The following is a 24026-nucleotide window of genomic DNA, read 5'->3' as shown; positions in this document are numbered from 1 at the left end:
ACTATTGTGACTAGTTTCTTTAAGACTACTGACAGGCACTTCAGGGGCCAATTAGATTTCAGCTGGGGCCAGCGCTCCTTGTAAAGTACAAGTAGCCGACCTGACAAACATTTGAGTAAATGTGGAATATGTGAATGTGAAATGGACATTGTTCACACATGCACCTGTTACCATTCACTTCTCAGAAATGCAGCTATAGTTGTGACCATCAGGACCAAGTCTGTGGCCTGTATGTCAATTAAAGACACGTAAAGATACGACCACATAGAGCGAGGTGTGAAACCGCTGACCCTGCAGTTAGAGGACATGGTGTTCCACCTACTGAGCCACATCTGCCCTGTAAACCTGACTAGGTTACCTACTACCGCTGTCCAATAACATGCATATTGCCATAACCCCATTTTTATAACATGAACTGAGGTTAAACACAACGTTGCCTCGCTGCAGTGATGTAGAAAGTGTAGTTCCATGTGACACCTACTGTCGATTCCCCGCTGCAAGGTGCACCAAAGAGGAAGAACTTACTTTTTTGTGATTCAGTCCAAATCTAAAGCGTAAATTTTTTACGCGGAATATCCCCCATGTGAGTAACATTACATAAATATTATCATGAAGTTATAATTGATATCATCATATTGTATAAGTAGGATTTTACTGTAGCAGCTGCAAATTCTGTGGTTCAATCGAACATTTCAGTATCATCAAATTGTATCTTTGCAATGTTTGAACTTGGAAACTACCTTGTAACATTAGCTGTGTAGTAAAAACTATAAAGTGATGGGAAATACATTTCAATTCGGACCCAACTTTTAATAACTAGACAGTAACTGGACACATGTCACATATTTGTTTGCTGTTGAAGAGTAATGGACCCCCCCCACTCATGGTACAGTACTTTAAAACATGGTTTAGTAGCTGCAGCTTTTTGACAGAAAACTCTTGAATAAAGAATTCAGCACTGGAATTGTGAAATTTAACATCTTGATTAACCAGTATGGTGACCATGCAGCTTTTTTGGAACGGGACCCTTCTCATTTGTAACGGCACGGTCATATACTCCATGCGAAGCCAAGCTGCAATTTGGCTCGCCACAGGAAGCAAATGTTTTATTTGCCTCCTTGCTCGCACAGATTGGAAGTGAAGGTTCACCACTTAAACATTTGCCTATATGCGTAAAATCGAGTTCAAAGAGGAACCGCACAAAAAGATGGACACCGGAATGATTACACTGTGTGAGGAATGAGCAACAAGCTGAAGCTCATCCTGACCCCAAACCCCAAAACAGTTAAAAAAGAAGGAAGTGTAAAAAGTAATCACATAACCATAACTTGGCTGTCCATTGTTCAGTTTTATTTCCTCTTTTAACATGAAGTATTATTGCTTTTGTCACATCAGTAAAAAACTGTATCCACAGTCCTGACAGTCAAGACTGATTTCTACAAGGCAGCACTCTGAAATCAGGCTGAAGTCCCTCTATTAGAATTCAAAGCTGAAATACAAACCTGTTCCTTTCCTCTGAAGTCCACAAACTGTACACTGACATCATCTAAAGTCTCTAAATAAAAGTGTTTTTGCATAACTGCTAAAGCAGCTGATTTGAGTGCAGCCCTGCAATAAAAGGCACTTTGGTAAATGCTGAGATGCAACAGACGATAATGATATGAATATTTAGTCTAAACAGACACTGTGTAAATTACAGTCATGATAATAAGAGAAGGTGAAATGTGAAACAATAACAGAAGTTCTACAGGCTCTGCTCTTCCCTGGAAGCAGGAAGTCCCTCTTAGTTTGGGTTACTATGACATGGATTGATTCATGTTGACCCAGTCAGGACAGTTGGAGGCAGGTATCAGTTCAGTTTTACACTTCCCTCTCTGTGATGTTGTAGTGGAGACGTTTGGTTGTATCCTGAGGTCACCACAACACAGGGAAGTCAATTTTGCTGAAGCCAGGGTCTCTACGCTGCTCCCAGTACGAGTTGCTGCTCACCCACATGTCGTCCTTAGACTTCCTGTCGACACAACAAGAAAATAAACCTGATCAACACATTTTCAATGAAAAATCACAGATATTTTTAAACTTATAACTAGGGATGCACCGATATGGAAATTCTTGGCCGATACCGATATTTAAAACAACAATCTAGCCGATAGCCGATACCGATACTGATATTTGTTTATTACTTGCATGTGGCCTTCTTGGTGTGTAACGCCGGGTTTACACCGGGCGCTGAAGCGCCTCGCGCAGCGCCACTCGCGCGCCGCCGCCTGACTGTTCACACGGACCCGCATTTCTCCGCACCGGTCAGCCCGCTCTCTGCTTGTTGTTGTATGTAACCTGCTCAATGTCGGGTGTCGGGGGTAAATGAGTATTCTCCAAGCAAGACTTTAGCCCCTCTCTCTCTTTTATCTATATGACTGCTTGTGTGGCTGTAGTGGATGGGCAGAGGGGACATTTAATTATGTAATTGGGAAAATTGGGAAAATTAAAACTCCAGGACAACAGAAGGGAATACAAAGTATGGGATGCATATTTGATCATTTATATCATATAAAATATGTCATTTATATCGTTTAAAATCATTTTTCAGTCTGTTTCTGGCGCGATACGTCTCTGCCCACGCCGAAACCATCGGTGACAGGCGCTGCGCTGGCGCGGCGGATCGCAGCACATGTGAACCGAACAAAGGTTTAACAGGGGTGGATGGGAGGCGCCTGGCTTTCCTTGGCGCTGCGCTGCGCTGCGCCTCAGCGCCCGTGTAACCCGGCCAGTGTACCATAATCTGGATGCCAGATTGGCAGGCTGCAGAAAACATACCAATGAACATCGGCCAATGTTATCGGTGAAAGTCAAGTTTATTACCGATACGCCGATGGCAGTAAACGAGGTGAATATCGTCCGCTACCGATATACGGCCGATACATCGGTGCACCACTACTTATAACTATATAACAATATTAAAGCAACACTATGCAACTTATGTTTCATCTTAAAACAGAAGCTTCAAATTTTGTTTTGATAGATCACTTTCATTCCCATCCTCCCCCTGAACTACTGTTGTTGCTCTATGTAATGTGAGTGGGTACGATCTCCTGTGAGAAGCGTGGAACTGACTGATGTTCATAATTATTGGTCATGGTAATGATAATAGTAATAGTAATAATAAAAAAATATTGGTGGCTATTAATACACTTTTTACTCCCTTTCTTTTTTCTGTTTGTATTTTTTATTTTTCAAGATTTTCATTATTACTTTGTAAAGATTTCTGTTGTAATAATAATATTAATATCACAGTGGCTATATTATTATAACAAATAAAATGTATTATTATTATTATAAGAATATTAGTATTTTTATTATATTTTCTTTTCACTGTTCTTCCTCCTTGTATTATTTGGTCAATGTCTTGTATGTGGCTGCAGGGGGCGCTGTTGCTCAGTAAAATGTACATAGTATTGCTTTGAAAGAATTGATCAGATTCTAGAATAATATAAAATGGTAAAATGTTTGCATTTATGAAGCACATTTCTTGTATTAACCACCACTCAGTGTTTTACACTACAGGTCACACCGACAAATTCACTCTCACACATTCAAACAGCACTTGTTCTCCACATAGGACTTCTCTAAAAAAGGCACAGTCACACACTGCTGATACTAATTTTACATCGGGGAGGAATTTTAGGTTCAGAATGTAGCAGACAACCACTTTACCTCCTGAGCAACAGCCACTCGACTGCAAATAATTTTATTATATATATATATAATTGTATAATACAATACTTAGATAAATATTGATATTAACTTGCACATCTAAAAATGATTTTGTGAAAATGTTTGTGTCTTTAAATGTAGATAATAGTCTCTTGGCTAACCCATTTCTGTTTTTCGACTTCACTTGCATAGAACAGACATTTAAAAACATTTAGGACAGTAAGGGAGGATCGTATTTAGTGTTTTCTTGGTGTAGCATACATGTGATGATGAGCAGAGCATCTGTTACGTGCACACATGCACACACTGTGTCTGACTGCACACAGAGACTCATGCACAGAGAATGCACAAACAAGAAAAGAGCAGCATACTTGAAAAAGCGCGGCTGGTGTGTCATGTTGTTGTCCTGCAGCACTTTCCTCCTCTCCCTCTGGAGCTGCTCTATCCTCTGTTTCTGCTCCTCAGCTGCTTCTGGGTTCCCCTCCTCCAGCAGCCTGGACGAAAGAGACAGAGAGAGTGACGATGAAGAACAGGAGAAATTTGGTCTTATCAGAGCATCATCATCATTTACAAAAACCATTACACCAAATGCAAAACAGGAAATCTCTCCTTCTTATTGATAGTAGCAGCTGTGGCAACTTCCTCTTCCCGTCACAATATATTTACCATGTCAGGAAATTCATATTTAAAGCACATTCATCCAATTCCCATGAATTCATCACATCCTTGTCACTTTGTCAGTCTGCTGTGGTGGCAAATAAAGTGCCTAAACTATTATAAAATGCATCACAATTAAAAATAAAATGAACCGCAATGAAATTCAAATTGTTACGTAAGTTGTTTGGGCCTAAGGACAGTTTTGGTAGCTTTAAATCAATTTACGCTACAGGGTCATCTGCACAGGACATTAGAGTAATACGATAACAGTAACAAAAGTAATTAAGTATTAAGTTTCAATAAAGGTTAGGGATAATGTTTGTGGATGGACAAACAGAGATCAACATTGTAGACTGTGCCAACCTCTGGTCCGGCCTGAGGCGTGTGTCTGTAGGGGGCAGCAGAGGTCTCACAGTGGATCCCAACTCATTCAGCTCCACTGCAAACTGGGTGAAGCCATAGTACTGCTCCTGGTCCACCGGCATGGGGTCTACACACACACACACACACACACACACACACACACACACACACACACACACACACACACACACACACACACACACACACACACACACACACACACACACACACACACACACACACACACACACACACACACACACACACACACACACACACACACACACACACACACACACACACACACATACAAATTAGCAGCTGTCATTTCAAGTGTAGTTGTGTTTTTCCGATTGAACTGCTGTCATGTAAAAGCTGCTAGACTGACATTTCCAGGGACCAATAACTCACTTGCTCTCCAGATGCATGTGGCAGAAGGCGGGTCTCCTTTAAACACAGACTCGTGCCATTTTCCAAAAAGGGAGTGTACAACTTTTCCATTCGAGTCCGTAACCACGGCCTCTATCTCGTTCACTGTGGAGCTCCATGATTTTGCCTGAAAGAGTAAAAATTCTATGTGAAATATGAAACTGAAAGTGAAACATTTAAAACAACAATGTAAAAAAATGCTTAATGATTTCGGCGTGTGTCACTGTCACTGAGGATTAGTGTTGTAATGTGCAGTAGTTTTTATTTCTCTTGTTTATTTGTTTTTCTATTTTTGGCCAGCAGAGGGTGCTTTGTGCCTAGATAGTGTACGGTCTGTTTGAGTGGGCAGCACTGCATAAAAAGTGAAGTACTTTTATTTTTTACAAAAGAATGAAGTATGTGCTCAGAGAATGACGATGCTGAAAATCCAGTGTCTAATACCAGGCAGTGACAGCTAAGTCCCTGGGTGTCAGAGGCTCATGTGACTGTGACTGACAAAACAAACAAACTAGGTTTAGTTTGTCTCTACAATAGCACAACAGTAGAAATTCACTGAAGGACCAAGTTCAGATTGGAAGACATGTTCACCATAGCTTCTTTCTTGTCAAGATGCAGAGTAAAAATCACAACAGAACACCAGACATTCTCAGTTATATAAATATTTGTGTTTCCTAACCTTGACAAATGTGACTTTACACTGGCAAGCGTCACTGTTGATATTTTTGATGGCCATCTCTCCGTAGTGTTCGATCCAGCGCTGGCCGCTCAGGATGTTGTGGATGCAGGACGTCACTTTGTTCCATTCATAGTGGTCCCCAAAGCTGCAGAAATCACACATAAACTGTACTTAACCGCTAAAAAAAAATTATGTTTTGCTCCTAGTACTGTGCATGGTGATGTGGACATTCATGTTGAAAACACATGAGTGTATACACATATACGCACATTCAAAAACACCCACACACAGCAAGTAAAGAAGTAAATGACTTACGCAGGTAGTGTGACATGTGTGGTTCCCATGGGAACAATTTCCATGGATTTGCCCCAGAATTTATTTTTCCATCGGACATCTGAATGAGAATGGAGGACAAATTAGCAGGTGGCCTCTTGTAACAATAGAAATCATAATACTATCTTAATTTATATCTTCAATGGGTTTTTCTTTGGTCTCTTCAGCAAACATCAGTGTCTTTTTTTAAACCGGCGTCTTTATTCATGTGCACAATCAGGAATGCAAACAAGGCAACAGTCTGTAGTTTCTCTGACAATCATTGGTTACTCAGTTGTTTCTGAACACACAGTGTCTGACTTAACAAATGAGGTCTCATGAATATAATCTGCACAGCAATTTTGTTATAAAATAAAAAATATGAAGTATTATCACACAATGGAAAATTACAGAGAACACCAAGGCCACACAGTTAAATGAGGTTCCTTAAATCTTGCACAATATCGGTTTTAACTTCAACACTCAAACAAAAGGTGCGGCACCACTGAGGCATTTTCCATATAATCCAAGCCTAGCAGAGGGAAAATGGGATGTTTATTCCAGAAATGCTCACCTTGCCAAAAGGTGAAGTTCCTTGAAGCACCGTGACATGCTGACACTGGCGGGTGATGACTCACCTGGGAAACAGAGAGAAGAGATACAAGATGAGATAAAGGCACCTCATCTAAAACAATACACACTGTAGCTCATGAAGCTGTATTCATCAATCAGTGAACAGCCTTAAACCATTAATACAAACATTTTAAGAGATCAGTATAATTACTGTAAATAAACACGACCACCGCAGAGATGACTGGCAAGTCAGTGCAGGATTTGTAGGATTGGATTTAGTTTCAAGTCTTGTCAGTTGCTTTAAAGCATACCACAGGAACAGGGCGCTGTTCTTCATTGATAGGTCAGACAAGGTCTTCATTGATAGGCTAGACATTTGAAAATTAAATTGAGAATAACAGACCAGTGTTTCAAATGACTAAAGCTGCTTTCAGACATGCAATGAAGTCCAGACATTTTCCTGAAATTTTCCAGGGTATGTGCAAAGGTCTAAGTCAGTTGCCCTGAACATCTTCCGTAACTTTTCTTGCCAGCCCCCTATTGAAATGTCCGGAAAATTAGCCCATGTGAGAGTACAGCAGGAAGAGAACACAAATATCTCAGGATGAAAAAGAGGTGCCATACACGAAGAAGCTACAGATGAAGATGTCAACTTCAGATTTTGACGATTAGTGTTGATGTGCTGTAAACAAAAACACTGTGCAGTATATATACGTCATGTCCTGCCTCCTGCATGCTTGCCTGAATGTCACGGAAAATGTTCCTGTTGTGAACGCGTTTGACCCGCACAATCTCCTGCTGTGTTCTTCATGTGTGAAAGGCAAACTCCGGAAATTGTCTGGCCCCTTTTTTTGAAGTTAATGTCTGAAAAATGCTTAAATGTGGCAACTTTACCTGAAATACATACAATTCAACAAATATAATACCTTTAATTAGCAGGAAAATCAACCTGATCTCAATTTCTTATTGAAAGCTTGTGTTTCTTCGTATGCCCATGCAGTAAATGGTGTTGTGTGTGTGTGAGTGAGTGTGAGTGTGTGAGTGTGAGTGTGTGTGTGTGTGTGTGTGTGTGTGTGTGTGTGTGTGTGTGTGTGTGTGTGTGTGTGTGTTGCAAACTGTGACCTCTACCTGTTCAGCTATGAACCTGAAGCCCTTATCAGGTCTGTCACACTCGTACGTCTCTCCCAGGACAGGGTTAAAGGGTTTGCTTCCTGCTCGATGGAAGCTGGATGCATAAGCAGATATTGCAAAAGTAGCAATATACACCTGTATAGGAAATCGGAGAGGAGAGGTGAGGGTCTGACACCAATTTAGAAGCACGTAAATGTGTTTGCTAACAAGTAGGCATAAGTAATACTACATCTCTGTAGTGTGTACAGTATTTATACAGTATGTAGAAGCGTGAGACTTGTGAATATGATATTTTTGTGTGTTTAGCCGACGGTCTGTCTTTTTGACTATAAACTAGTGATGTGTCCTTCCGTGTCGAGGCTTCGAAGCGTGTGTCGAGCGATCCAGGAGGTTTTTCTGAAGCGCGTATCGAGGCTTGTGTTGATGACGTATGTGGTGACGTTCAAAGCCTCGCGAGCCGGCCGTACCACGTGACTGATTCAGGAAATGGTTCGCGGGTTTGGCGTGCGATTCGAAATGTAAGGGGCAGCGAAACACAATGGATCCCCCCTCACATGTTGTGGACTTGGGACTTTATTGCGCGTTTGTTTGCAATCTATTCAAGCTTCTTTTTTTGGCGATGGAACCAGCAAGAAAGAGGAGATTTGCCCCTGTCTGGGAACATTTTGAGCTGATCTCTATTAAGCTATGCACATAGTAATAATAACTAGCGTAATATACTGTAAATAAATGTCTTTCTTCTAATTTCTGGTATTTTAAAAGGTGAAGTGTCTGTTGTGTTCAAAAGAACTTGGATACAACAATAACACCTCATCTATGCTGAGGCATTATAGTCATAATCACTCTGCCTGTTTTACATTTATTGTCCACTTGATGGCACAGTAGAGCAAATGAAGCACCATGAAGCTTCGGCCCATGAGTGAACCAATTGGATGGAAAGCTTCAATGCTGCATGAAGCTTCATCTCGCCATCACTACTATAAACTGTAAATACTCTGGGTCGACCAAAACGGCACAGAAACAAAAAAAGATGAGTGAAAATGTATTTTGTTTGATTTAATGAAGCCTTTAACAGAAGCGCGCACGGAGCAAAAAGACAAACATCAGAGTATCATTTAAAAAGCTGCCTGAGGAAGAGCACTGACATTTCCTATCTATAGTTTGCTGCAGTCACTGTCATTGTTTTTTTTTACCTGTGCGCTTTTGCTGACGTGAATATCAGAGGCCTGAATAATTATCTTTACATCTCTACTGAGCTCCATGTTTACAAGGCTCCATCTTCCCTCTGCAGATTTATACATGCAGCTTTATCATGTGTGTTTTCTTTTCCTCTCACCATCCGTTGGTAAGGGTCCTGCGTCTGGTTGGCGGTGTCCAGCAGCTCGCTGTACTCCAGCTCCTCACACAGCCTCTGCAGGGTGTTGAGCGGCTCGTTGAGCTGCACTGGCATGGCCACCTTGGACAGGTCCTTCCCGATGTTGTTCCTCAGGATGTTCCACAGGCTCACGCTGCTGGCGGCACACGGGGAGGGCAACCTGGTGCGCCGGCGATTCATGTTCACCACGCTGCTGACTGCAGGAGGGAAATGTCGAGGGAGAGACGGTGAGATGAGAAGAAGAAGGAAGACATTTTTTAACAACAATGAGTGAGACAGAAAAATGGGAGAGATGACATGTTAGACAGTTGGTGCATATATGTGCACAATGTCTAATATTTGATGTCGTAAAGTCTCTGATGTCCAACACTGATGTGAAGAAGATGAGGATTGAGAGAAGCAGTAAAAAAAAATGTCACTCATTACTCTGACATTGAAAAATCAAGCTAATGTGAAAGTCTAAGAAATTCATTCAAATTTAAAAACTTTTGTTTGTCAGATTGTTTATAGAAAAACTAGTTGATGGATTGGCACGAAACTCTGAGGAGGGATGTGGTATGGGTCAGAAAAGAATCCATAAAAACGTTGTGTGGATCTGGATCAGAGGGCAGATCCAGGACCTTTCTTTAACATAACTTTTCTCTACCATGACATATTTACATATTTAGTGGGGCTGGTATCAATGAGTGTGTTCATGCAAATTTTCATCTCGTGAATTTAAATGTGGTGTCATAAGGGAACGGAGGTATGCACTCTGCTGAGTGATATTCTAGTTGAATGAATGTTTCCTCATGGAGGTAAAGATTCATGCAGAGAAAATATAGAGGAAACAACATCTGCAGCAGTGAATTAATGATGCATGTCCGCAGATGTTTCGTCACATACTGCACCGAGTTTGTAAACATGTCTGGAAGTTGGCAGTAGTAGTGTTTAGCACATTCCCTCAGCAAGTGAGCAATATCTCTGATTCCAGATATTCATAATTTATTTACTGTGTTAAACTCTGAGAAAACACAATAGGACCCACAGAGGCTCAGTTGCAGTCGCATTCAAGCGCACAGGGGAGGGCAAGTCCTGCCCCCCTATGACAGAATGAGGTCCCCGTATTTCACTCTGTTGTACTCAAGCACACATACACAACTTGCTACTGTATTATATACCAGAATTGTGTCTCTCACTGCCTCCCTCATTGCTGTAGGTATCCATGGAGACACTGTCACTGACATCACTGATGTACGAGTCATCGTCGGACGCCTGGAGATAAAAGAAAATCAATGGTGAAAGGTCAGAAAGCGTCCAAAGCGCAGGATCAAAAGACAAAAAAATCAACAACACATAAACCCCTGACTTTCCAGTCAATAGAAAATAAATAAAGGCTGTTTACTGTACATTTGTAGATGCAGGTATTTGAGTTTAGTTAAGACCCAGTTGTAGGACTAAAAAATGTCACCTCGTTGTCTCATTACATTTTTTCCCCCAATTTCTCACATTTCATAGACTCATTCAATAAAAAGATCCCTGCATTTAGCTTTTAACATGAAGTATAGGAGGGGGAGGAGGTACAAAATAGTATCTGACCTCATTCTCGGAGGAGGAAGAGGAGAGAAGGTACTCCTGAGCATCATAGAACTCTGATATCGACTCAGGGATAGATGCTTTGCTATCATTGGACGCCTGGTGGACCAAGGAGTGGGAGCCGCCTGGACATTCCTGTTTAAATGATGAGAAAACCAGTTATGTGGTAAAAAAAATGATTGTGGTGGGATTTTGCAGATTTGAGAGTTCTGAATCACGGAGTCACTCACTGAGGTATAAGCAGTCTTTAAGCCCATGACCTGCACTGGCTGTGGGGGCTGCATGTCGATGGTGTGCCTCAGTCTGTCTTTTTCTGCTACCAAGGAACTGAAGGTCGATTTCAGTGTGGTGTGGACTGGAGTGAAGCAAATGCCAGGGACAGAAACAAAGACTTATATAGAGTTGTCATGGAAACTATCTCACCATATAGAAGCAAAAAAAGCATATAGATCGTAAATAGATAATCTGAGCAATCTTGTGGTGACTTAGGCAAGCACTCACGGTTGTTTGCCAGCCTGCAGAAGTCCACTTGGAGACGGGACACATCTGTAGGAGAGTCTGGAGATTCAGGACAGGCCTCTTGGGTATTTGACTCAGTGGTGGACAGGTTGGGGTTGGAGGCATGAAGACGAGGGGAATTAGAGGAGATACAGCTCGGGACCTGGGGGACAAACACAGAAAAAAGGTGAAGTGAAAACCATTATTTTGCTTTCATTCTCACACTATAATGCTTGTTGATTTCAAATAGAGGGGTGCTCACAGTGCATACCTCTGCCAAGGCTAATGCCCTCACCATTTCAAATGAGTGTTTCCCGTTAACTGCCCACACTGTGGCGGTCAGATATGTTCTAATATGTTGCAAGTTGGACAGTGTGCAGGAGCTCTTTTGCAGTTTTAGTTGTTTCTCATAATAACATAACAGATCTCTGACTTGGGGTTTTGCTCCGTTGCTGAACTGATTAGCTGTGTGCAGCATTCTTTGCCACATGTTTATGCTAGTGTCCATAAAGTTGTTACCATTCACGCAGACAGTCAGACCTCACAGTTTCAGCTGCAGTTGTGTGCGTACCCACAAGGGGCATGAAATGCAGTTCTATCTCTGACAACTTGTGTTTCACTCTTTTACCGACATAGATTTAGTGAATTCTGTTGGAAACACCAACATTTTACGGGATCTTTCATGACCCATGCTGCATCCTTCCATTAAGTTTAGTGGCAATCAGTCTACTAGTTTGTTGTGTAATCCTGTTAACTAACAGACAGACAAAGAAAGTAAAAAACATAATCTCCTTGGCAGAGGTAATAATAGTGAAAATGGACATGTACCTGAAGTGTGACTTTGGTTTCTTTGCCACTGTTTTTGGATCGCCACCTCCTCGGCCTCTTCTCCTTTTTTGGGATGTCATACGTACATGCCTATGGTGCCACCAAAAATTTATTAGGGGGTAGGAAAAAAATTGAATTCCAAAACTGACACGAGCACCCAAAAATATTACATTAATTACATAAGTAAAATCAACATTTTGCATATTACTCGACCGTTCTGTTACACCAACAAAGTTGGCCAATGCATTTTCATTGGGAATCAGCTTTAATTAAGACAAAGAATGTGTCAAAATTTTACATCATGGTCAACTTCATGTGAGTGTCTTTGTTTACTTGTAGTGCACTGATGGCTGGAGCTGAGTATGTGCGGTGGATGACCTCCATGCTCTTCAGCAGCAGGTTGAGTTCAAGCAGGTACGATTCACAGTCCTCCAAGTCTGAGAGAGAAATGGATTATTATCAGATGAAAGTTGGGGGTGAATGCAGGCACAGTGATAGGAGAATAAAATAGAATATTTTAACATTTGCTGGATCGAGACAATAATACCTCTTTTACACCTGCCAGAAAAAGGCGATTAACTCCTTTTCTATTTCTAGTTTTCCCCTGATGAGTCCTGTTCGATGTCACGAAGCTCTCTAACCTTGCAGACTTAACGGTGTTGTATCTTGCACAATACGTTGTTGCCAAGATGTAAAAAACAATTAGTACATAAATGTTCAACGCTAATAACGTGCCAACACCAAGAAGTTCAATATGCGTCAAGATTGCGCCGGAAAAAGAGCAGCATAAGCGTCTAAATTGCAAAAATAAAAACTGAAGAAAATAGCGTGTTAACCAAGGTATCATGTCACTGCAAACCAGAGCTGGACCCATGTCTAATGTCCTTTGACCCTGGAGTGAAAACCCAGATGTTAGTGGGGGTTTTTGACCAGTTGAAAGGCAAGAAAGAAAAAAGACAAAACAACAAAAGCAACCAACCTTTGCAGCACCTATTCATGTCCTCTGAGGAATGGAGCCAAGAGCTGATCTTAGCCTGGTGGACTGACGCCTGCTTGGTAAGAGTAGCTCTCTGTTTGAGTGAGAAAGAGAGATGGATGACGATAACTTCACATACCAAGTGCATCAAATTTCAGAGCTAAAAAAGTGTTTCCTACAAGAAAAGCACTGCAACAACTTACTTTTCTCAGAGAGTCACTTTGGGAGGGGGAGGACGAGGCGCCGGGGTGGAAGAGGTGCCTCTCATGGGGATACATGGCAATCTCGTTCTGCCGATACACGCGGTGATGCCGGAGTTTTGACACCCACTCTTCAAACAGCTCCGGAGACTTCACCTGGGTGCCATAAAGTCAAATTAGGAGCGGCAACTTGGAGAGAAGTGCAGTGAGTGTTTTTGTACGAAGCAGACACAGGAAATAGAAGGAAAAACACGTGCAGGTGTTGAGACCAATAGACTTGGCTCATATACAGTACAATACCTTTAGGTGATAGATGTTATCCTCTGTGTCCAGGTCAATGCACATGGCTTTTTTCTTTATTGACATGACAGACAGGCCGACGTCTATGCAGCCATGAAGCTTTCCCTTCTTCAGCTGTGCAAAAACAACTTTGTTAGCATGTGTCTGTGCAAGAAAGATTTTTGTTAATAGCTGACAAATAGATTATGCTCTTGAGGTGATACCTACATCAGTTCCACGCTTTGCATACTTCAAGATGCCTTTCTCCAACACAAAGTATCTCTAGGTGGGAAGAAAACAAACTCAGTCAGCATTTAGTCACAAGATGTCCAGTTGTTGCCTTCCTGGAATAATGGATTTATTGCACTCTTTGGTTACACAATAAGACACCAGTAAAAATAAAAGGTATGCAGACATTGTGCAGTTTTGCACCAATAACTCGACATTCCCTTGACCTTACCTTTTAAATTTCAAAACAGCAACAATGAAGCAGGTGATATAATAACCACAGTTTACAAGCAGTTTGCTCACTTTAGTTTAACAATGAAAAAGACTACATTTTGACATTACTTGAAGCCTCCTTGGGGGTTAGAAAATTGTCTATGAATGTGGCAATTCTGTCATGTTGCGAGGCAGAAGTTTCCAGGTATGCATGAGCACACTCAAAAGGAAGATGAGTGAGGGTTACAGTATAATCGAAGGAAATATAAAAGTATGAAAAGAAGGAAATAAAGGAGGATTATAATGGTGAAGGGGAGGAAATGCAGAAATAGCTTGGAGGTATAAAGAGACAGCAGGTTAGAATTCTAGTTGGACATTTAGGGTGAAGTAAAAGTATTGTTTGTATAATTTTGACCAGTGAGAAAGAAAGTAAAATCTAACTAATGAACAGCATTACTCTTAAAATGCATTAGTAGTTCTTAACAAAAATGGACACACGTCTGTTTCTGGTATGACTACTGTATTTCCTCGAATAAAAGAAAGTCTATGTACATAACTAAATGCCAGGACTCAACAGTATGCTTGGCTCATGCAAGCAGTGTGGCTGCTCTACCCTGATGGCTGGGGGGGGTGGGCTAAATGAAAAGCAACGCATTTGGCTACACACAGGCGCAATTTGGCCCAGGTGTTAAGAAGCAAAACTACACATGATGAACACAGTGCAGGATATTTAAAAAAGTATATAAACAACCTCAGAATGTGAGCAAACTCCAGCTCATTGTCTGACACAGCCTGTTAAAAAGCTGAGCGTGACAATAAGTTCATTATGAGATGGCACCAGGGTGAAAGTGTTGTTATGTAACATGTTGCTGTCTGGGGTTTTAAGTGGACAGGTCAGGTACCGACCTTATGCCATCCCTTCATGGGCCACTTCCTCCTCTTGAGCACGAAACCCTCCTGCCTGGCAGGCTCCTGCATGCTGGCAGGAACCCCTCTGAGCCCCTCCACAATCTCCCAGCTGTCCTGGAGAGAGACATACAAGGGTATTTATTACTGCATGGGTTAGACAGCCAAATAACAAGGTTATATCACAACCTAAAACCTGTAATCAGTATAAAACACAGTGTCATCATAACAGGCACCACTTAGAGGAGACATATGATGCTTCTTTCTTCTAATGTTTTATAGTTTTATTTGTGTATGCAAAAGGTCTGCAGAGTTAAACAGCCATCGTCATATCACTTCACCATCGTGATATCACAATGCCACACATTTGCATAATGCATGCCCAGCGGCTAGTCTGGCATGCCCTCTAACAAAGCCAGGTAAAGAGAGAGCAGGGGCCCACATTTCCTACATGTGCTGGAAGTGATAGACCAATCACAACAGAGTAGACCAGCTGACCAATCAGAGCAGACTGGGCTTTATCAGAGCAGAGCTAAGTGTTTCGGATATAGGCTGAAAATAGGGGCTACAGCAACGGACAGTACGAGGAAAGGGATGTATTTTCTGAAAATTAGAGCATGTAAACCTTTTCAGGTAATAACACAAATTAAAATGATGAGCCTGAATGTGAGTATGTCTCCTTTAGGTGCAATACTGTGGTTACTGCAATATCAGCTGTTGTCAAAACAGTTTTATTTCGCTTGAAGCTCTTTATAAAGGGTGTGGTTTGCTTAACTGTCACAGAAAGAAACCCTTAATAATTAATAATATCTAACCTGCATCATATTCCAAGGGAAATTGCAGTACAGTGTATTTAAAATGAGCAACTCTGAGGTTAGTTGATATGAAGGGAGAGGAAAAACAAAAGCTGAAATGCTAACAAAGGCTGCAAGTTTCTTTATTCACACAAACGACATACGTAGAACCACAAGCCCACCTGGTTGCTGTCTTGTTTGGAGGAGCTGCTGCTGTCACTGTGAGTGGGCGATGGTGACGTCATCTTTTTGCGACTTCACCTCCTTCTATCCACTGTTGTTCTGTTTCTGTGGAAACCGCAGTAATGCAGATCACAGCGGAGCCACCAGGAGCATCACTCTGACCTTTGAAGGCCACGCCACAACAGTCGGCACTGTGGAGAAAGGTTAAAACACAGTGATGTCAGGGGAGCACATTTTAAAAAGAGAACAGAAGCAGCACACAGGAACTGACAAATAACAGTGAGGAATCACTTACTCACTGTGTCTGTCCACAGCCTAACTGTGGATATAAAAACCCCAAAGTCCAAAGCAGCTTTGTTTTAAGGAAGCAGGAAAAATACATGATAGGCCAATAAGCCTTTGTCATGAACACATGAACAGTTCAGGGTTCAGGCTGCAGTTCACACTGGAACATACAGAGTATCATACAAAACAAGACAATCAGTGAAATATCATTATAAAGTTATGACTCCAGTGGCTGCTTCCATATGCATGTACCAGATGTAACTACCACCGTTTGTGTGTAACTAGTAAATTAATACATCTAAGACTAAAAAAAGTTACAATTTCAGTCCATTGCTTGAATGAATTTGCCTTAAGCAGATCACGTTCAACACTCAACCCATTTGCATAGGACTACTGGATCTTTAACGAACCTAAACCGCTGCCTCACTTCCAGCAAATTCCTCCCCAGCCTCCTCCTCTTCAAACATTTGAGGTTACAATTTTAAACATTTCTTTCATGTGTTGATTGAATGTTGTGAATCCAAGCCCCTGCTGGAGTGCATGATCATTAAATCTGATGTCTAAGAGCTTTGTTACATGCCTCTACATATTCACAGAGCTGTAGTATTATATGAGGTGAGAAGGGAGTTTTACATTCTCCATGTGATGTAGCATTGATGACCTACCCCTACTTGTACTGTATGCATTTGTACGATATGTTGCGCCTATATGTTTTTTTACAGCCACGCCCTGTGTACGCTGATACACTTTAAGACTGAAGTCAATGGGGCTGTGTGGACGTGTACTGGTCATGTGAGCCAGGCACATCCCTGTCAGGTGGACTAACACAGTAAGGGAACGCCTGTGGTCTTTGTCTGTGGTCACATGCATGCAAATGTGTGTAAACGGTTGATTGTTAAGCATGCCGATATGTGCATCTGGTGCAAACAGTCTGGTAGTTTAGGTTGGTGTGTTCCCAGGGGCTCCGCTTACAGTCATTACCAAGCCCTGAATATGAGTCATCAACAGGAAAGAATGTGCTCTGTGCCTCGATACCCCAGACACACCACAACACACACAGCTAGCTACCGGGCAACACGCGGCTAAAAGCAGACAGGAGCAGTTGGATGATTTCACATACTTGCTTACTTTGCGGCTCTGGAGAGACTAAAAGGGCAGACTACGTTTTCTTGAATAAGTTTCAAATGATAAACTTGGGGAGATTAAATTGTCTCATAAGCTGTAGTGTTCAAGCTGTGACCTGCCTGCAGTGCAGTGCTGTGCTGTCTAAAGCTTTATAGATAAAAATCGAGTTCAGGAATTCATTACGCATCACTCCTGCATAGTTACGTCTGTGTGAACACATCTGTGTGTAACGTAGACTTTAAATGACAAAAGGGGCATCCAGCCATAAAACATTCAGGATTGGCACATTGTAAGAGCTCAATGGAAAATTTCCAGCCTTGGCTCAATTCTTCCAAGAATACACCCATGATTATACACACAATAAGTGGTGAGTAAGGGCAGCAGCACCATGCGCCGCTTTACATAACATGTTCAGCAAACTTTGCAACAGAACACTTCCTCAGAGCACAGCCTCAAACATGTTCTGAGCACAGATGCACACATTTCTGTTTCAAGGGTCACTACTTTGTGCGTCTCACTGGCTTAAAAGCTTGTGTGGAAGCTGTGTGTTAATCTGTAATACATCCTGCCATGGATGTGCCGTGAAATCTGCAGATGAAACTGGGAGAGAAGAGTCGCCGAACATCCCACCGAGTGCCCTACTTACCTCGACTGAGTGATTACTGTAATATCGTACACCGCTGAGCCTCCTGCACTGTAAGACTAGAAGTGGCAGGGGTTTTGCCTTGGGTCTTACGTAATGAGAGTCAATCATTAATAGTACAACACCAGTGTGTCTTTTCTTTCAATACACTGAGGGGAGAGTTTTTCTTCCACTTGTCTCATTCATAGCAACCAAAGTGCCAAGCCTTCTGGAAAGGCCCACCACTCAAACAACTTACAAAATAAAGCTTTCCTGCAACAGACACACAAGCAAGTGCTTGTTCTAAACCTGCCTGTTTACTTGGCTGTGTTCAATGCTGGTTGCACCTTTCTTTCTGAAACTGTAAAAGTGACCTGCAGTAATTGAGTGGCAGCAAGTAAAAACTGTCTGTAGGACTCAGTCCACAGAACCCTGAAGTCGCGGCACCGCTGCTGTACAAACAGCTGTTCACTTGTTTATTCAAAGTTCAGTGAAGCTCCACTTAGTATGCAGAAACCCAAACTGGAGAATCAGTTGTCGTGAATGCGCCCATTGTAATGACCACACGGTTGGCGTGATTGACAATGTCATTTATATTGATGAGTCCCAGTCGATACTGCTACAGAGCTCTGATCGCCTGTTGATTCAGAATTTATTAACATTGAATGTATCCTGTGTCCAAACCACACCAATTCGACACTGCACTTCCTGTGGCCCATTAAATATACACACGCCAAGTGTGAAGGCCAGAAGATGAACAGTTCTCGAGTCATGCAAACCACATACAGAGATTTCTAGATTCAATAATTAGAAGATAGATCATTCAAATAAAATTCAAACAACACTTATTCAACATCCAGTTTACTCTTTGAGTTGAGGATGGCTACAGGCAACACATTTAGTTCATATTTACAGAAACCCCCATGGCTTTCACGAAGGGAACCCTCGTCCGTCGTTTCCGCGACAGTCTCTTAGGGCAACATGGCAACATTGTCGGGCTGGAGTCTGCAGTCCTGGCATGACAAACACACAAGTGTTGACTTAGCAGCCAGTCCATCTGCTTTCTGACTATACACATTCTTGCCGCCACAGGACTGCAGTCAACCTGACTGTCCACACAGTTGTACATCGTTCCCATTACTCCATTACTGGCAGACTGGGACGGCGAAAAGGTCCTCACAGATGGACCATCTGTGACTCTCCCAACAATAAAGGAGCAGACTCTTCTGGTAAAGCTTCTTCACAGATTTATGGAGTTAAAGCTGTGCATGATCCACTGATTATCAGACTGAGAGCCCGCATTAAATAGAAGCACATCTGGCAACATTATTTCATACAACTAAACCCAAATTTTATAACAAAATTGTGTGATGGATCATATGGATTTGGATTGGTTGGTGGCAGGAGCTTATCTGACAGAGTGTAGCTGTTAATAGCACTGGCTTGTTTGAAGATATTTATACTATTTCATCTGAAAGTTGCACAGTGCCTGTATTTCCTGTATGCAGGCAGAGTAAAAACTAATGTGGGCATCCGGGAGTGATACAAGAGGTAAAAAGCTGCCTCAATATGACATTCAACTGTCAGTTATTTTGAAGTGCACTCAAAGAGAAACCATAAGACAAGAGGCTTGAAAACCAGCATGCCCATAGATTCCTGACCCAGGCATTTTTTGAAAAGCTGCATCACAAAAGATGTATTTCTGTCTCTTTCCTGCTGAGACAAGGGACACTTTGTGTTACTGCTCAATCACGGGTTGCTATGGATACAAAAAAAAACGAAGGCAAGAATATATTCAGATTGTTTATTCTTTATGGAAAATCTGAGGGCATAAAACATGCTACTATTTATAGAACCTGTGCCACTACCAGCAGAAAGGTGATTTCACATGAGTCTCTGTATCGACCAGCCAGTTTGGCTGGAAGTAAGGCATCTTATAACCTTATGAAACCATAAGAGATAACAGGCGCGCTGTTCTCGGAGTGGCCACTTGGAGTATTAGTCAAGGCAGGAGTGCTCTGTATTTACCAGCTTTTAAGTGGGTGTTGTGTAAAAGGGTAGAGTGACATAGAGATAACTCGCTGACTCACGTTGGCCACGCTGGATGTTTATGCTCAGAAATGCTGTAGCAGGGAGCGATATTTTGGCTGGACAGTGATCAGTCCAGGGACTTAAAACTTATGCCTGTGGCACAATCCTCTTTAGCTCACTAGAGTGCAAGTGGTGGGCAGATTTGAACAGTGGCCTGTGGAGCTTGTATTGATTTCTCTACATCTTGTTAAAGGGCACTTCAACAGAGCAGATGAATACCAACACATTGGTGGCTGGATAGCTGGACGGTCTCCTCTTGCTACTGTTCGGCCTACTTCTGCAACTAAACTTCCATTTATCCTCAATTAGTTTCAATTGTCAATTATCTACTTGATTAACCATTCGGGCAATGAAATGTCAGAAAGGTCCCAGATCCCCAGAGCCCAGGGTAACATCTTGAAAAGTCATGTTTGGTCTTAACAAACGTCCAAACCCCAAAGATATTCTGTTTAAAATTATATAAATAGGAAAATACTCATATTAGAGAGGCTGGAATGAGATAATCAATCTTTTTGTTTCAAACTATACACGCATACTTTACCTTCATTACAGCTTTATGGACAATAGCCTCACCCTAAAAAAACAAAAAACCTTCAGAGTCACAGTTTTGTTTACAGTAGGCTGGGTACAGGAATGACAATGTGGACCCACAGGCAATCATGTGACAGTGAATGGCACAGGGATAGTGTTTGAATCACCACTCATGCGTACTCTGATCCTGTCTGGTCTAAGAGGTGCTACTTACAGCACAACAAAACGGTCAATCAAGCACCTCACAAACGTGAAGGGGAAGAAAGCACTGAACTAATCATTTATATTCCGTGAATTGATGAATGAGAGCATTGATTCGTTTCATAATTGATTAATCTTCCAAATAGTTGCATGATTAATCGACAGACTGTTTGCTGCATAAAATCTTCATTGTATTTCCGGCCCCCAAAGCTACGCCTTCAAATGGCTTGTTTTGTTCAACCTATAGACCAATACCCAAAGATATTTAAATTACATCCAGGGCCCAACTGATATATCAGTCTGCCTGTAAAATCAGTCAATTTGAGCCGACGTAATCACCATCGGCGTTTGTGTTTGCTGATATGTACCAATCTGCAATCTTTTATTTTACAGAATAAATAATGCAGAAAGATGTACATTTATTTTTCTATATATTTGGTTATATTTGTCTTATTTGTGTTTGTGTGTAAAATTATAAAATGCTCAATCACATTTCTTTGTCACAATGGTTTGATGAGGACATATTAGGAATCATTGCCAATTTTAAAAAGAATACACACGTATTTTTTTTTTTTTTAGTTACAATAGTCCACCCATTATTATTATAAGGTTGGGTGATGAATTGAGTTTTTCTGTCGTAAAGCTGTTTTATAATCACTGATAATAATACAAAATATATTAAAAATGTAAAGTTTGTAGTAAAACTGTCAAATATAAAAGCCTCAATGACATTTAATTGTCATAAGGGTTTCATGACAACATCTTAGGAATGATTGCCTATATCAATTTCAGAAATATGGATATCGGCTCCAAAAGAATCCATTGGGTCTGGTTCTATTTACATTTATAGAAAACTACTGAAATCTGAATTGTTGCCCGTTTGTGTGGATTTACGTCTCAGCTCATGTTATCCTCCTAGGACACAGTTCTGCGTTTAAATAAAATGCAAACCACAGCCATTGCTATAAGTCACTCAGCAGACAGACTCAGCTTTGGGTGAATTAAATCAAACCGGACGAGCAAGATCACATCCTGAACTTAATCGCCATGTGTAATTTGAACCCGCTGAATAAGGGGTGAATACGTGTGTGCCATGTCAGCGCAGGAACCAGGAATCAAACAGTGTCTGATGGGGACAAACTCCACGCAGAGAGAAACACAGGTGTGTGCGCAGCCCTGATATTCAAACTTGAACATGTCCAGTAAAAAAAAGCATTTGCACGTACACAGCCTCGACAGAACACCTCACATTAAACACGCTACGCTACACGGACACACACACACACACATTAACCGAGCCACTACATGTCAGGAGGAAGTCCATTAACTATTCTATCGAGAGCGGTGTCTCATTTCAACGGACCCACACGAGCCGGCGCCGCTGTCAACTCTCGCCGCCGAATCCACCCGGAAGTGAGGCGGCAACAGCCAAGCGCACACGGGTGCAAACTCACGCGAGTCGCGGGTATTAGAGAAGATAAAAGCTTACGGTTCCGCGGCGACGGCTACAGCATCTTCACCCCGGCAGAGGAGACACACACGGCGGCTGACGGACTTCAGGATCCTCGCTCCACTGACCGAGCGACGCGCTGTGGACGGGGAGGGGTTTGCTCGGTGGGCGGAAAGTGAGTGGCGCTCGTCACAGCCAATCGCGGTCGAGGGTTTAGCAAAATAGGCGGGGTAGCGTGTAGAGGCGGACCTACGTAAATGTGACGTAGGCGAATAAATGCCAAGGAAAAAAAAGATGAAGGTGAGAGTCGTAAGTTCAAGCGTTTAAGTGACGTAAAGTTACGTGAATACAGATTTAGTGAGGTATTGTTTTCATGTATTATTGTGTGAGCTGAACTACAGTGCTACTTATGCTCACAGGTGTATAGCCCGTGATAGCTTCAGAAGTCAGAGAAAGTCCAAGGATCAACTTTCAGGAAATGTATGGTTTCAAATCAAATTGCTTCTGTTTTTGGTTTGAACAAAACTCAAACATATGCAGTGTATTATCCTGGAAGGTACGGTGGCCCTGAGGTGGGAATCACCAAACACATCAACAAATCACAAAACACATCTACAAATCACAAAACCCTACAACACATAAGAAAACACAACAAATCACAGAACACGTGGCATAACCTTTTTTGACGGACGTTTACCAAATTTGCCATTATGTTTTCTTGTTTCCTGTTTTTTTTTCTTTCTGCTGTTGTGATTTGCACTTCAGGGCCACCGTGCCAAGGGCAAAGACAAAGCAGGTAATTTGTTGCTGTAACCAGGGAATGTTTGGTCGCTATTCTTGCATAAAGACCCACAATCCGGCAATTGTCACTTTTGTTATTTTGCTATTTTATTATTTTTATGTTAATACCAGGGATGTGTTATAAGAAGCACTCTGTGTATAAACCAGTGGGAAAAAGTATGTCTTAATAATCTGTCTGGTCTTGTTGCTTCACAACATGGCGGCGAAGTCCAATGACAGATTGTTTTGTGTCTTCTCTCAGTAACCCTGGTTGCAAAAGATGTCTTTATCCACAAGTGCTGGTTGTTGTCTGAAACGATGACTAAGTGCGAGAAGTTGTGTGATTGCACCAAGGCGGAACAAGCGTGTGGGTGAGCCATGAGCATGTGTTTGTGTGTTTCCACTCAATGTCTGTCTTTCCCTGACAAAGTCATTCTCCTTGTGTATTCTTCCCTGCTCGGTCAGTCCACCTCTATTATCCTTGCAGCGTTCCAATCCACCTTCATGCTTCGGATTTGTTTACCCAACAAAGCAAATTTCCTCCTTTGCATGGGCATGAGGTTGTCACTTCCTGTCTGGGCTTATTTCTATGGCAACAGAGGGAAGGGAAAACATAAGAATGAGAGGGGAAAAAACGTCTTTGGAAAGGAAGAGTCAGAGCCGGGGTGTGTCTAAAAACCAAGAACCAAGAAAACTAATGGCAGTGTTTTGAAGGAATGTTGGTCCACTGCGTCAGGACTGAATAAAACAAACTGAACGCTGACTGCTGTCGTATGATCTTGGAAGTGGAACAAAGAGGAAGAGCAGATTGTTATTGATTTCACAAAACAGATCTGTTCATTGTCAAAACCATTGGACTTACGGTACTTACCTAATTGCATGCATAAGGGAACACACCCTTGCATACCCGACACCAGAGATGCACAATCTGAAACACGCCTGTCTACACGTATATGGATACAGTGAGGTGGAAAAACTAAAAATACACCACTCACAACACTCACTATACACTGAGGCTGACTTTCAAATAT

The 24026-nt window shown here is 41.8% G+C and overlaps 1 protein-coding gene across 1 annotated transcript; it reads right to left on the bottom strand.

Moving 5' to 3' along the window:
- Nucleotides 1-1328: 1328 nt before the first annotated feature.
- On the bottom strand, nt 1329-22389 carry LOC118125054 (oxysterol-binding protein-related protein 3). The gene is made up of 22 exons (XM_035183406.2): nt 22255-22389; nt 15910-16101; nt 14934-15050; nt 13815-13868; nt 13608-13721; nt 13311-13463; nt 13111-13201; nt 12465-12568; nt 12132-12221; nt 11307-11466; nt 11036-11160; nt 10809-10940; nt 10391-10484; nt 9192-9427; nt 7853-7990; nt 6726-6789; nt 6155-6233; nt 5840-5984; nt 5146-5290; nt 4735-4861; nt 4086-4208; nt 1329-2011 (listed from the first exon to the last, which is right to left on the bottom strand). The coding sequence occupies exons 2-22, from the start codon at nt 15970-15972 to the stop codon at nt 1915-1917; spliced, it is 2451 nt and encodes an 816-aa protein (XP_035039297.1). The 5' UTR covers nt 15973-16101; nt 22255-22389; the 3' UTR covers nt 1329-1914.
- Between the last annotated feature and the right edge of the window lie 1637 nt (nt 22390-24026).

The sequence above is a fragment of the Hippoglossus stenolepis genome, chromosome 17 (assembly GCF_022539355.2).
Source record: "Hippoglossus stenolepis isolate QCI-W04-F060 chromosome 17, HSTE1.2, whole genome shotgun sequence".
Taxonomy (NCBI): Eukaryota; Metazoa; Chordata; class Actinopteri; order Pleuronectiformes; family Pleuronectidae; genus Hippoglossus; species Hippoglossus stenolepis.
The sequence above is the reverse complement of the archived record's forward strand: the minus strand, read 5'-3'. Positions and strand labels throughout refer to the sequence as shown.